The 13,383-nt window shown below is 40.7% G+C and overlaps 1 protein-coding gene across 5 annotated transcripts in view; it reads right to left on the bottom strand.

Moving 5' to 3' along the window:
* Window positions 1–519: 519 nt before the first annotated feature.
* Window positions 520–13,383, bottom strand: part of tln2b (talin 2b) — a 76,189-nt gene continuing 63,325 nt past the window's right edge. For 3 of the 5 annotated variants that reach the window (XM_035665228.1, XM_035665230.1, XM_035665229.1), the window contains exons 44-57: window positions 13,221–13,367; window positions 12,071–12,237; window positions 11,504–11,687; window positions 10,931–11,056; window positions 9,151–9,267; window positions 8,350–8,601; window positions 7,775–7,882; window positions 6,117–6,222; window positions 4,634–4,758; window positions 2,341–2,466; window positions 2,180–2,242; window positions 1,880–2,062; window positions 1,667–1,792; window positions 520–651 (exon numbers count right to left, since the gene is read on the bottom strand). In XM_035665228.1, coding sequence (XP_035521121.1) covers window positions 523–651; window positions 1,667–1,792; window positions 1,880–2,062; window positions 2,180–2,242; window positions 2,341–2,466; window positions 4,634–4,758; window positions 6,117–6,222; window positions 7,775–7,882; window positions 8,350–8,601; window positions 9,151–9,267; window positions 10,931–11,056; window positions 11,504–11,687; window positions 12,071–12,237; window positions 13,221–13,367 — 1,959 coding nt within the window. In that variant the 3' untranslated portion in view covers window positions 520–522. The remainder of the gene's footprint in view (window positions 652–1,666; window positions 1,793–1,879; window positions 2,063–2,179; window positions 2,243–2,340; window positions 2,467–4,633; window positions 4,759–6,116; window positions 6,223–7,774; window positions 7,883–8,349; window positions 8,602–9,150; window positions 9,268–10,930; window positions 11,057–11,503; window positions 11,688–12,070; window positions 12,238–13,220; window positions 13,368–13,383) is intronic. The other 2 variants (XM_035665231.1, XM_035665232.1) reach the window with 1 other exon arrangement.

The raw sequence follows: 13,383 nt of genomic DNA, 5'->3' as shown, positions 1-13,383 counted from the left end.
AATAAGCCTTCCCCTCCCTCCCCCCCAAACTACGGACCCTAAGATTTGTTCTGCCAGTTGCAGAAATACCATCAGTTCATTTCAATTTGCTCTAAACCTTCAGTAACTATAGAACATTCAATGATAATAGAGGATTTCTTCATTTGTGACTTCGATTCATGATTGTAACAGTCAGTTATGCTCATGATGCAGTAACACTCACAAAGCGTACGATACGTTTATCACACAACTTTATCATACTGTCTCAACTTGTTTATATTGACAACTGTAACAACCTTCTCCATAATGAACTCTGAATGTCAATGCCATTCACCGACAAACACATACACACGTCACACACACACATACACACCAATACACTACAGAGCACAGGCACTTGTTTTTCTCACTAAACAGGCCTGTTTCAAGTGCTGTATATTCCTCGGTTATATGAGAGTAAAGCAGCCAATCGTACATCAGCAACATCTCCTCATGACGTGAGGGTTTCATCAGCGTGCTGCACATCCACATCTGCTTAGCCAATCAGCCCTCGTCCTCCCTCAGCTCACTGGGCAGGAACTTGTACTGCTGCTGTCGGATCTGAGCCAGCTTCTTCCGCGCTTCCTCCAGCTCTCGCTCCTTCCTCAGCATCTCCTCCTGAGCCGCAATGATCTGAGGAGAACGGGAACAGCTGACAGAAAATGTGCCTTCTACTCATCATAATCCTATTCCTGTGGATAACTTGATATGATAAAAACCCAATAGCTGCACAGTACCCAGCTCACACTATACAGCCTGTTAACTCCAAGCACAACACATTGGAGAAGATACAGGAAATGGCATCTTATAGTCACAAATGATGGTATATGGTATATTAAAATGAATCAAATTTCCTAAAACAAATGTCTACATAGTTACATATATGGAGAAGTAAGTAACTGGAGAATAGTAAGTAGAAAGAAGCATTTAAACATTACATAAAAATGTAGGTAATAGGTCATTTTATGACAATATTTGGAATGCATGTTCTATTGTTGTATTCGCAGTCAGTGACTAGTGGTTTAGATTTAGATGAATTGTTTTCTGATAAAAATGGAGTAGCAAGGATAGTTAGCATTAAGCTATAACATTTTTGAAATAATGATAATAATATTGTTATTATTTGGAGCAATCACAATCTAAAGTGGTTAGAGAAACAATGTCATCCAAAGATCTCCTCAGTGCGACACTGATCAGATATCAATGAGACAGTGAGCCTCACTGGTCAGATAGAAAAACTGACAAGCTGATGCCCAGCTGGGGTGCACCACTGACTGAGACAGGAACTCAGTCAATCAAGATGAAAAGTGAAGCTTCCTGTAGCACCCTGGAGTTTTGAAAAAGAGACACTCAGTCTTCAATTACTGTCAATTTTTTTTGCAAAGATGAGAAGGAAGAAAATTCTCAACTCTTCAAGAGATGTGATGTTTTGCAGCTGTGGGTGTCTGGTAACCCTGGTAAACAGCTTTGAAATTGAGCTGATGGGCTGTTTATCCACAGCAGCTCATCACAATTTCACAATAACAACATTTGGCATTTTGGCATATCAGCGAGAGGTGCAAACATTCAGTGAAAAGGGCAAACCACACAATGGGAGTTATGTCTGTTCCATGTCTCACAAGGACATTTTTTCAGGATTTTGTCTCACCTGAGCTATGCCTCCAACGAATTTGGTCTTTACCACAACACTGTCATCTTCAGTCTTGTCAAATGCTGCTTTCTGAGCCGCCTTCACCAGGTTGTCTGAAGCTCGCTTCACTGCATTTCCAGCAGCCTTCAAACAGATCATCTCAAAGTTAGCATGTACACAATCCACATGGTACACATGGGTTCAGTGGATACATTCAAAATGAGTTGTCACCTGGAGTCTCCTCATGGCTTCAGAATCCTGGTCAGCCTTCACCTTGCAGGCTACCAGCAGTTGAGCCGTGGACGCCGCAACCTGTTTGGCTGAAGAGATGAGCTTCTCCTCACTGGCGTGGCCCTGCACTGAGGCATTAGCTGCCTCACACAGGCTACTGGTGGCTGCTGCTACCATACGTGCCTACAGCAAGCAACAAATTAACACATGCTGTTGGGTTGGGTTGGGTTTACATTAAAAAAACCTTATACATTTATTTGTAGTTAGAAATGTTAAAAGACAACACTTTAAGCAACTTACAGCTGATATGAGACCCTGGGACCACTGGCCGTCATCTACCGCATTGGCTAGATTGGATCCAACCTGAGGTAGACGTTGGGTAAAAAACAAAACGTATATGTTGTTATACATTAGTAGTAATGTATAGAATTTGCTGAGTGTGAGTAGGTGCGTTGACATACCTTGCCTTGTGCCACCAGCTCTCTCTGAGCGGCTGATGCAGATTTAACAAGAGCACTAGTTGCTGCAGCGATGGACTTTGCTGCTTCTAATATCTGCTCCTCAAAGTCCAGGGTCTCATCTGCCTGCTGAGAGTGAAATCACATATTAATTTACATATACAACTATAGCATGCTACAGTAAAAAAAAAAGATAATTGTTACACTGTCATCAGGTCAACCAAGGCTGTAACCAGAATCACGATCACCAAAATAGATTCAAATTTGATCAATTCTATGGATTTAAAAAAAACTTCTCTTGGTGATATGTTAAAACATTGTTTTATCATTTACATGTAGATAATACTATAAACACAAAAGAATACTTGAGTCAGCCTATAAAATAGTTTCAGTATTCATTTTTAATTGTAATATGTCATTCCCTCCAGCTTCCTAAAACTTACAAATTCTTCCTTTAGCACAACCTCTAATGATCAACTTTATCTTTCACAAAAAGCACAATCGAAAATGATTATTTTTCAGTGGCAACAGAGTGGCAGCTAAATACGATGTCCCATTTCCCAAACCCGAACTAGATAACACCATGAAGATCACAGTGCATCGGTTCAGAAACAGCTAACAAATGGCTATTTCTGCCTCAGCAGTCAACAGCATGTGATTGACCTCCATAAACACATAAGGCACACGTGGCTGGAGACAGGGCGGGACACTGTAGGAATATGTTTGATATATAGTTGGACTGAATAACAACCTAATATATCAAACATATCAGACAGAGCCCTGCAGAGAAGGCTTCCAGGTTTACAACGGCTCAGAGAGGGTGGGGTGGGTGGGGGGCAGGGCAAGGAAGCATGCTGGGAGCAGAGGAGCTCTCCCTCATTATGGGGTGGGAGGGATGAAGAAGCAGATAGGAGAGGGAGAAAAGACGAGGAGAAGGAGAATCCAAGCTGTTTTAGATGAATAAAACCTTTTTAAATCTGGTGGGCTATTTCATAGTGTCTTAATTATATGTGGCATTTTGTTAGCTCTGTCTCGGTAAAAATATTTTTTATTATATTTTTAAAAAATCATATATGGTGCTCTACAATTATTTTAGACTGCTATCGTAGATTGCAATAAATAAATGAATTTTAGGACAGAAATAAATACTCGCTCGGAGCGATAATCATGTGTGCTTTATGGTCAGATCTCTGCCTTTGAATTTTATTTTGTCCTCCAAATCAGTATGTTAACAGATGGGCACATATTTCAGCTAGTTTCTGAATATAGGGAATAGTAAGGCATGGTCATAAATGAACAATTTAAATGTCCTCTTATGAGGAATAACCTTCCCCTTAGATCACTAGAGGGAGACAGAGGAAAAGCCTTTCTCTCACTAATCCCCTTTCATAAACATAAAGGTCCTCATAAATGCTGTCTGTAGCTGTGGAATTATAGTATAAGACAGAGCATTATGAGGTCTTTATTAAAACTGGGGTAACCTAAATATGCTGTCCTTTATATAATACAGGCAGAGGGTTGAAGTGACAATCACTTTGTGTACAGGAAGAGGTATAGAAAAGGGGGAAACCACTACAGGCACAGAAGGAAGAACACTAGGATCCAACTATCCAGTCTCCAGAGACAGAAAAACAAACAACACAATCATGCAGTAGCACACCACAAACACAATCTTGTATTGCATACAGAACAACAGAAAAGTAATTTCATTTTCCAAAATCACTATTACTACCATCTCCCATCTTTTGCCTATTTTCATTGTGTATGATGTGGTAAAGTTGTTTTATTTTTTAGGCAATACCACAGCGTGGCGGAGATGAATAACAGGCTGAAAAAGACTCAGTTTAGTTTAGAAAGGAGGAACACTGCAATAAAACAAAGGAAATAAGTTCAATAAGACAGAGGCCCTCTCTTTCGGAAAGGGTCAGAACAGTTCATCACACATTTGAACTCATTCCAACACAAGCTTGAGGACCCAGTGCTGCAATTGCGTCTCCTGGCAACACAAATCAAAATAGCGACCAAAAGTGCCTTTGAAGAAAGTTTTCTGAGCATCATATGTTAGCTCACTGGACCAGCTGTCTCATTTAACATGTTATGTGTAATGCAGAACATTTTTTTTTCTCCTCTAATGACATCAAGATAGCAACTCAATCGCTAAAAAAAAAAATGACTCCACTTCAAAGTCAGTGTCACCTTTTCCTACCTTTGGCCCACATCGTCTCCCTGCTGATTAATGGCAAAAAGCTGTGCGTGGGTTTGTGTGGGTGGAAAAGGTTGAGAGGGGCACTTATACCTTGGGCTTGGCTCTGGGTTTCAGCTGCTCTAGTTTCTTGGCTGCAGCTTCAATGGACGCTGCTGCTCCGAGGAGTTCGGTCTCGGCAATGACAGTGGGGTCCTCGGGGTCCACACACTCTGATCCTGAACAGGAACATCACATGCACAGACAGTGGTTATCCCATGCTTCTCTAGCACAGACTCATAAAAGAATAAGAAACAGTAGAATAATTCTGGTGATAACATTTTATTTTATGTAACAAAAAGGTCAACATTATGCTTAAACCATTTTTCATGCACTTATTCACACAATCCAGGCATTACAGAGGTGCTAAATCTCAACCTACTTTAACTGCAGCAAAACTCATGAACTCTATACAGTCTAAAGAATTGTTTGCAGTATGACAGTAATGCCTCAAAGTTAAATACGATAAACTAAAAGTTAGAAGAAATGCACATTTGATGGATTGTCTTTTGTCATTGTCTTTTTATAGGTTTTTAAGTGCCCATAAAACGGAGCTTTTTGGGAACAGCTTGGTAAGGCAGATGGAACGATGTTTTCATAGATTATGTTTAGCTCTGGGGAAATCTGCCCCCACCCCCACGCCGTCCAACTCCTCTACCCCATCCTGACTCTATGAAAGGTGATCTGGAGGAACAAAACACACCATATCCCACTTACCTCCATCTGAGGCGGCGATGAAAGAGAGGGGGAGAGAGAAAGAGAGAGAGAGAGAGCACATGGGACATTAAAGAGGTGAAGTGGATAGCCCCGCTGGGTCTCAGGCTATACGCTGAAATCTAATTCTCATCCAAACACAATCTATTACTCCTGTCAGATGCAGCAATGCAGCTTCTAGAGGAAACACTCCGGTAGTTTGTGTCATAACCATCCTGCACAGCTTAATTTGGAACAATTTGTGCGGCAATCACTCTATGGCACGATTTCAATATTTTTAAAGGGATTTTCATGACCTATCTTTATTGCGGACGCAGACAGGTTCGGTGGCTTGACTCAATAACACTATAATATTATTCATTCAAGAGGATTAGGACTCCTTTGACTAATCTCTTAACATCTCCACAATCCTGTCACGGTTTTTTACATTTTAGCAAATTGAGTTTGCTCCTGATGGGAATCCCCATGCTTCAAACTGACTATATTCTGCAATTTCAGCTTTCACAGTTTTACGCTGAAGTGCCTGTAAATGTCTCACAGTCATTTTGAAATTAAAATCGGCTGCCAACAATTTTTGGAAAGCACACAAGCTTCTGTAAAATGAAAGTTCCTAATAAAATAACATTATACGGTTTCATAAGGTACCATAAACGCTTGGGATACTAACTATACACAACTTTCATGTGTGTTAAATGGTCCATATAATCCTGACATCAGTCAGAAAGGGTTCACCGGTAACTAAAGGTTGTCCAGCCATACTTTTGTTTCCGTGCGTTGTGTAAGTGTGTGTGACAGTGTGTATCAGCAGTGTGTGTGGCCTCACCCTTCATGGCCTCAGCTGTCTGGACGAGCTCTGTCACACACGCTGCCACATGCTTTGAGTGTATGGCCAGCTGCTGCTTCTGCTCGGGCATGGGCTTGTGCAGCACCTGAGAATACAACAGCCCAGCACATGCACACACACACACACACACACACACACACACACACATAAGACGCATTAGTAAGTGTAACATATAAGATGAATGAGTTTTAAAAGCAGGTTATTTCACAGCTTCACGTATAAGGACGCAGCATCTTCTCCCAAAGACTTACATGGCTGCCAAAAAAAGCAGCCTACCTAGACCACAACTTGGCAAAACTAATAACTTGCTTAGGAAAACTAATAATAACTGACTTGTAAGTCAGTTAGTGTTGCCAGATTTTTCATATGTGGTTCTTTTGTTGCTTGTGCAAGTAGTTGACTGGCAAAGTAGCGACAGCACACCCTTTAGACTAGACCACAAATTATAACACAAGGTACTTTTACTGGCTTAATGTCCTGTCAGGATCAACACGATGTACCTCTGACTAATTATGCAAGTGAGATAATTAATTAAGTGATATAAAACATAATTAGCAATTGTTACATGTCAACACACTTGTCTTCACATAACACATGGGGAGTGTTATTATGAACTAAGGATTTTAATGAAAAAGTACGTTTTGCTGTTTAATATGCAGATTTATGCAACAAGGTGCTCAGAAATGAAATCTGATCTTTTGTAGGGGAAAACTGTGGTGTATGATATAAAATGATAAATCTTCAAGATTAATGTGGTTACAGACAGATACAGCAAATTGTGGGCATAAGGCAAATTTCAAGTCTTCAGTTTTGTCACTCACTGATTAAGCCTCGTAATCTCAGGCCTCCTTTCAAGGATAAGACTGGCATTTTTCTATATTTGTATTATTGACAACAAGCCTCAAGAAAAGACCAAAACTAGTAATGCGTGCGATGTCACTCCTCTGACTCAGGGACTATTTGTTCTTACAAACACATAAGTCTTTTAAAACAGGTTCATAAAATATGGTTACTTATTTTATAAAAGGCTGAGTAATTTCCTAACACAACTGTAGTTTTTAGCAAACATTGCTCAAACAAGAATAAATAGAGCATTTGTTAGGGACTGTTTTTAGGTGTGGATTAATACACATTTGCACTTGAGGGTATTTACAACAAGTGGATCGTCTACAGTATGTGGGACAGGTCCAAAATAAACTACAGTGCTTATGTTCTTCATAAAGAAGAAGAAGCCCCAAGTTCAACAGCGTGGTTCCTTTATGTGTTTTTAGTAGTTTCTGGACAATAATAGAGGTCTGTGGCACAGAGGAATAAGCTACACCAGGGTTTGGATACACATATAATACCTGTTAGTCGAAAACATTTATTGTTGTTGTATTTTTATTGAAAACGTGAAAAAAATAGAATATCACCAGCCTTATTCTGTTGGGTGATGCTACAGTAAACATGCCAGGAATGTTTTTTCAAGCATCAGAGGATTTAATCCTGCAGATAAGACCTCTAAAGCCTCATTTGGTAATAGTAAATATCAGCATCCACTCTTAGACACACACACACACACACACACACACACAGACACACTAATGCAAGTCACTTCCATGCTTTATTCATGAGACATGTGACTGTCTCATTCTAACCTGCAGCACTTGCTCCAGAAGGTTGATGTATCCGGTGGTGCACTCAGAGCTGTACTGCAGGGCCTTGCTTCTCAGTTCCTCGTTCACTTCTGGGTGGAAAGCTGCTTGCTGGAAAAGGACACAGAAATTGTTCCCACTGGAATCTTAAAATTTAAAGGTCCAGTGTGTAACATTCAGGAGAATCTACTGGCAGAAATGGAATATAATATTCATAGGTACGTTTTCATCACTGTATAATCACCTGAAAAAAGAAAATCTTAGATTAAGCTGTTTTTATCTACAGACAGAGCGGGTTCTCTTCTACAGAGGCCGCCATTTTGAACCATCATGATTCAGACTCAAATCAAATTCATAGATAATAAAAACTCTAATTCTTCACTTTGTAATGCCTTGATTGCAAAATTCTGTATTCCTTCTGTTTTGTCTTGATACAAGTGCTCTACAGTCACTGAAGGACATCCTGACTGATGCTCCGCTGCACGACTTTGAAAAGTGACTGAGTCACTACCAGCGGGAGCAGCCATAGAGTAGACTAGACTCTAATGTCCTATCTGCTCTCAGCATGCTGGGCTCACATGTTCTCTGGCAGCCTGGTGATGTCTGTGTGAGGCCTGTTCTGGCAGGGCGGTGTGGATTAGCACCTTGCAGGTAGTCAGCATATCGGAGATGGCTTTGCGGCTTAGGTTGGCAGTGGCGATCACATCCTCCTGCTGAGCAGAGTTGCCTGCAGCCACTGCCTTGGCTGTTGCTATGGTGATGCCCTTTGTCATGCGGATGAACTCCTCGGGTGTGGTGGACTTGTCTGGGACGTCCTTGGAATGGAACACCTGACATGACGAAGACACACAGATACAGGTAGTTGGATGTAGGCACAACAGGGGCTCAAATGTGTTAATATAGATGGGAACAAGTGTAGCATGTGGTGTAGTAACAATGTAAAGAAGTGAGGAGGACAGAGCATTGTCATATTTGTCGCAGTAGAATCAGGAGTGAGGTTGACTGTTTTGAGTTTCGCTTTGCCAGCAGCTCTTGGAAAAGCTTCCTCTCGGGGGTGGGGGGGTGGTCAGGATTAGCAGTAAATTATAAAAATACAAGCTCTTGAAATCTTGTTCCTTTCTTTCCATTCTGCCTGTGCCTGCTACCTAGACCCTGATAAGAGCTGTGAGAAACCTGCATGAGCTGAGAAGGAATGGAGGAAGGAAAGAAGCTGGGCAGATAATGAAGGAAAAAAGAACAAAAAGGCCAAATGTTTGGTTCAGAATAATAGACAGATATCCCTGACCCTCTTTGAGCCAGCTTTGCAGAGAGGCTGTGTCTCATCAGTTGACTCCCGAAAGACCATAAAGAAGAGGTTTGGGCCTGTGAGGCAGTCTTACTGTCAGCTCTTGCTTGATGCACTCAATGGTGGCCTCCAGTGCCCTTGTCCCGCGAGTCGCTTCATCTTCCACTGCCTTCACTGTTTTTAGAAGAGACGTCACGTTGGTCACCATGACCTGTCAAATAAAGGGAGTAATGATGAGGCTCACAGTCAAACCAGGAGGTGGAGCTCTTTCTCCTCAGCTGCAAAAAACTACATTACAAAATTATTTTTGCCTCCTCCTTCACTGAATAATACATTTACATTTCTGTAAGGTGCTTATCTAATGAAAATTGAAGGGATCAACTGCCAAAGAAGGATAAGGATAAGAGATGTATTTCAAATTAAAAGAGGGTGATTTATACTGGTAATACAGTTTACTCACTAACACCTAACAATTTACGTTTTATTCATGGTGACACATTCTGTCCTGTCTGTGCTGCGTTCAGCAAAGTGTACATTATTAGCTTAGGTATTTGAGCAACATGATCGCCAAGAGTTTGAGAGGGTCCCCTTTTGGAGGTCACCATATGTTGGAAGAACCGAAACAATCTGTCAACATAATCAGGTCCATGGGTGGCCCTAATTCCATTTAGATGAGAAAACATAAGAAACTCCATGCACACGTTAGAGTTTCATGCTGGGTTTGGGATGATAGTTTGCAGAAGACGAGCAAAGTCTTTGGTTCAGAGATGTCTGAGACTCACAAATACTTCTTCTCTCAACTCTTTGTTTCTCTGTTGCAATGACTGCTGATTCACCAAGTTAGATACAAAAGGTCTGATCTTTAGTTTTTATTTTTCAGCAGCTGACAGCTGTGATAGTGGTCATAATTATCAAGAGTGAAATGACAACTCTCGCCTTTTGTGTATGTACAGTGCAGATTCTCCCAGCCCTTGGCAGCACCTGGAAGTTTCTTAACATCTTTTCTCTGTTCCAGTCTTCATAAGAAAAAACTTTGCCCGAAACCTTTTACACTTATTTACTTTATATTATACTGCATTTGCTTCATATAACTATATAACACTTTTTTGTGTTACTTTATTTTTTATTTATTTCATATTGTAACTTTATTTCTCCATATTGTAATTCTTCTACTGTTATGTCGGTGTACTCTGTATATTTGGCACCCATTGCATATCTGTATGTTCTCAAAGTAGATTCTCTCATATGTTGCTTTTTTTCCGGAGGTTTTTCCCATTCATTTCACCTTTAAAGTTTTCTATATGGAGTTTTCCCTACCTGAACCAAGGGTCTAATAATAGAGGGTGTCTTGTACAGATTATAAAGCACTCCAAGACAAATTTGTGTTTTTGAGATATACGAATAAAACTCACTTGACATGAGAAATAGATTTGTCAGGCTAAGTAGCCTTGACAGTCAAGCTGATTCAAAAACTTGCAATATTATTGTCCCAATGGTCACAATACACAAAGTCCTGTGGATACAGATACTTCTCAGGAATACACACCAACCCTCGCTCTCTCTCACAAATACATAAATGCATCTTAGTGATGGGTCTAGTCCCACATACAGATAAGACAGAAAAAGTGAATACCTCACAAATCCTGACATATGTCATATCTTTCTTTTGAAAAAGCTTTACTTTGTGCGAGCAGATACATCAAACTAAAGATAGCAGTAACACAAAGAGCGCATTTGTAGAATACATGTCTACATGCATTCCTCTCAGTGAGAAAGCATAAGCTGAATAATAAATTGGAGACTTGAGTTGCTGAAATTAATACACAGCTTAACTAGATATGACATTAATTTGTTTGAGCGGTCTATTCCTTTACCTTGGCGGCGCTCTTAAGCTGATACATGGACGGGTCGTCAGCAGGCTTGCCGGCAGCACATTTGGTGGCACCGATGAGTTCAGCCAGAGCCTTGGCCACATCCCGCACTGCGTTTATCAGAACCACCTGAGGAGATAGAGCTGGTATCAATACGGCACAATGGTCAGGGTATAGGTTTATCAGTAGCACCCTGGGGAAAGGATTTAACACTGCAGCCCTTATCGCTTCCACCTAGTCATGATACTTCAGACGTAGTGGAGGGCAGAGATAGAGGCATCATACACACAGGGGAAAGAGAAGACACAATATGTATCAGATGAAACTGCAATTATGCAGAGAATCTAACACTGCATGTACAAAAAGATAAAAGACATTCATTGTAGATGACTAATATCATAGAATAGTATAATGAAAATGGGTTACAATATCTGGATAAAGAGCTCAGCTGAATTAAAAAGTAATAACTGAGCTTTGTTAAAAAATAAAGGCATACATCTGTGACTGCATAAGGCTGAAACATCTGTGACTGTATTAGATTTTTTTAGTGTAAAGTGTGTTTTGGATTTTCATCACCTGTGTCTCTGGGTCCTCAGAGCCCATGCTGGTCGCTCCCAGTTTGACCACCTCAGTGAGCTGGGTGATGGTCTTGGCTGAAGACTGGGCAGCCTGGGCCAGTTTCTCCTGGCTGGACGCAGCTCCAGCAACCAGCAGCTTGGTGTCCTCCACCAGCGCCTTGGCTGTCTTCAAGATGCTCTCCCTGAGGGATGGGACACATTGTGTCACAATCTGCTCCACAGTCACACTCAAGTACCAGCAATATGAAAGGAAGCTGTTGCTTTTCTAGCAGAATGTGTGTTTAGTAAGGACAATTTTCAATTGTGTTCATTATGTGTGCATCCGATTATTCAGCTTTATTGGCAAACTGCGTTTCTCCTGAGTGAGTCATCAAAAGAAAAATGGAGCTCTGGTTGTGCAGTGTAAAACCCTAGCAACTGAAATCTAAATCACATTACTCTTGTGCTCACAATCCCATTTTTAACATGATCAAAATGTCTCTCTTTTTTGTCATTACAGATTTTCATTTCACATCCTGTGTTGGTCTTGTTGGTCTTGTTTTGTTTCATGGCAAGGTCACTGCACCTGTGGTCAGCAAAAGACTCTTCATTCTCAGGGTTCAGTGTTCCAGCTGAGGCGAACATGATGGTGGTGTCCAGGTCAGCAATGATGCCAGAAACAGCGCTGGCTGCTGTGATACAAGCCTGGGTTCCTTTGTTACCCGCCTGCAGTGCTGACAGTACCAAGGACACCTGAAACATAAAGCATGCAGAGAGTTCCCTCAAACATGCTGTTTTTAGAGGTGTAAAAACAGCTAAAATAAGCCCAGTTTCTTTATGCATTGCACATGTTTAATAATTAAACAGCAGCTTCTCCTCTTCATATGATGTTGGTGGGTCCTTTATAAACCAGGTGAGTGAGATTGCAAATGTTGTGTATTGAAAGTTATGGATGAGCTGAATTAAAGGAAAAATCTGGGAGTAAGAAAAGAGAGCAGGTTTAAACATGAATTAAAATCAGAGTCTGCTGCACAATCGCATTAAGTCAGTGAGCCTGACTCGCAAGTCACACATCTCCCTTGAAGACAGCTCTCTGCCCATCCCTCATAAACAAATGGAGGCCCCTAAGAGTTAAATTTCAACAAGGCACTAGCTTCATGTATCAGCAGGTGTGACACCCCAAATTATTCAAGTTTGATATGAGCCCTGAATCAAATCATAGCCTCTGAGTGGAGAAAAATTCTAATGTGTGAGCAGCATGGCTGGATGCTGCCAGGGTCACAGCAGGGAGACATTAGTATTATTACGAAGTGCACAGTGTTAGGGTCAGGAGAGCATGCTCTCATGACTTGCATGGCTGGTACAATAATAATAATAACAATACCTAAAATAACACACTGTACATTAAACCTATATACTTCTAAATATTTCATGTTGAGACTAAAGCTAAGCCTTAAAATACTAAATAATTGTAATACAAAGCAGTCCTGTCAGCCACAGTACAATAAACAATAAATAAACATCTGAACTGCTTTTTCTTAGATCTTGCAGTTACACACACTATCAGTTTACTCAAAAAAAAAATTATATATATATATATGGTGTATACTGTAGTGAGCAATGCATGAAATATATGTTTTCATAAAAATGCTAATTCTGATATATATGTATATATAATAAATATGTAAATATATAAAAATGTATATGCTGTGCCAGTTTGTGTCCACATAACCTACCTTCTCTGTGACTGCGCGAGCACACTCGATGAGCTCCCTTTTGGAAAAGCTGTCAGTGGGGCTGAGCTGTAGGGCTCCAGCTTTCTGGACCAGATAGATACAGCCGTGGCCCAGCTCTTGCACCCGTGTCTTTATCTGGAAGCCAACCTGAAAGTATAACCAG

This window comes from Morone saxatilis, unplaced genomic scaffold (assembly GCF_004916995.1).
Source record: "Morone saxatilis isolate NCDOM2014 unplaced genomic scaffold, NCSU_SB_2.0 Contig2, whole genome shotgun sequence".
Taxonomy (NCBI): Eukaryota; Metazoa; Chordata; class Actinopteri; family Moronidae; genus Morone; species Morone saxatilis.
This window is presented reverse-complemented; position numbering and strand designations above follow the sequence as displayed.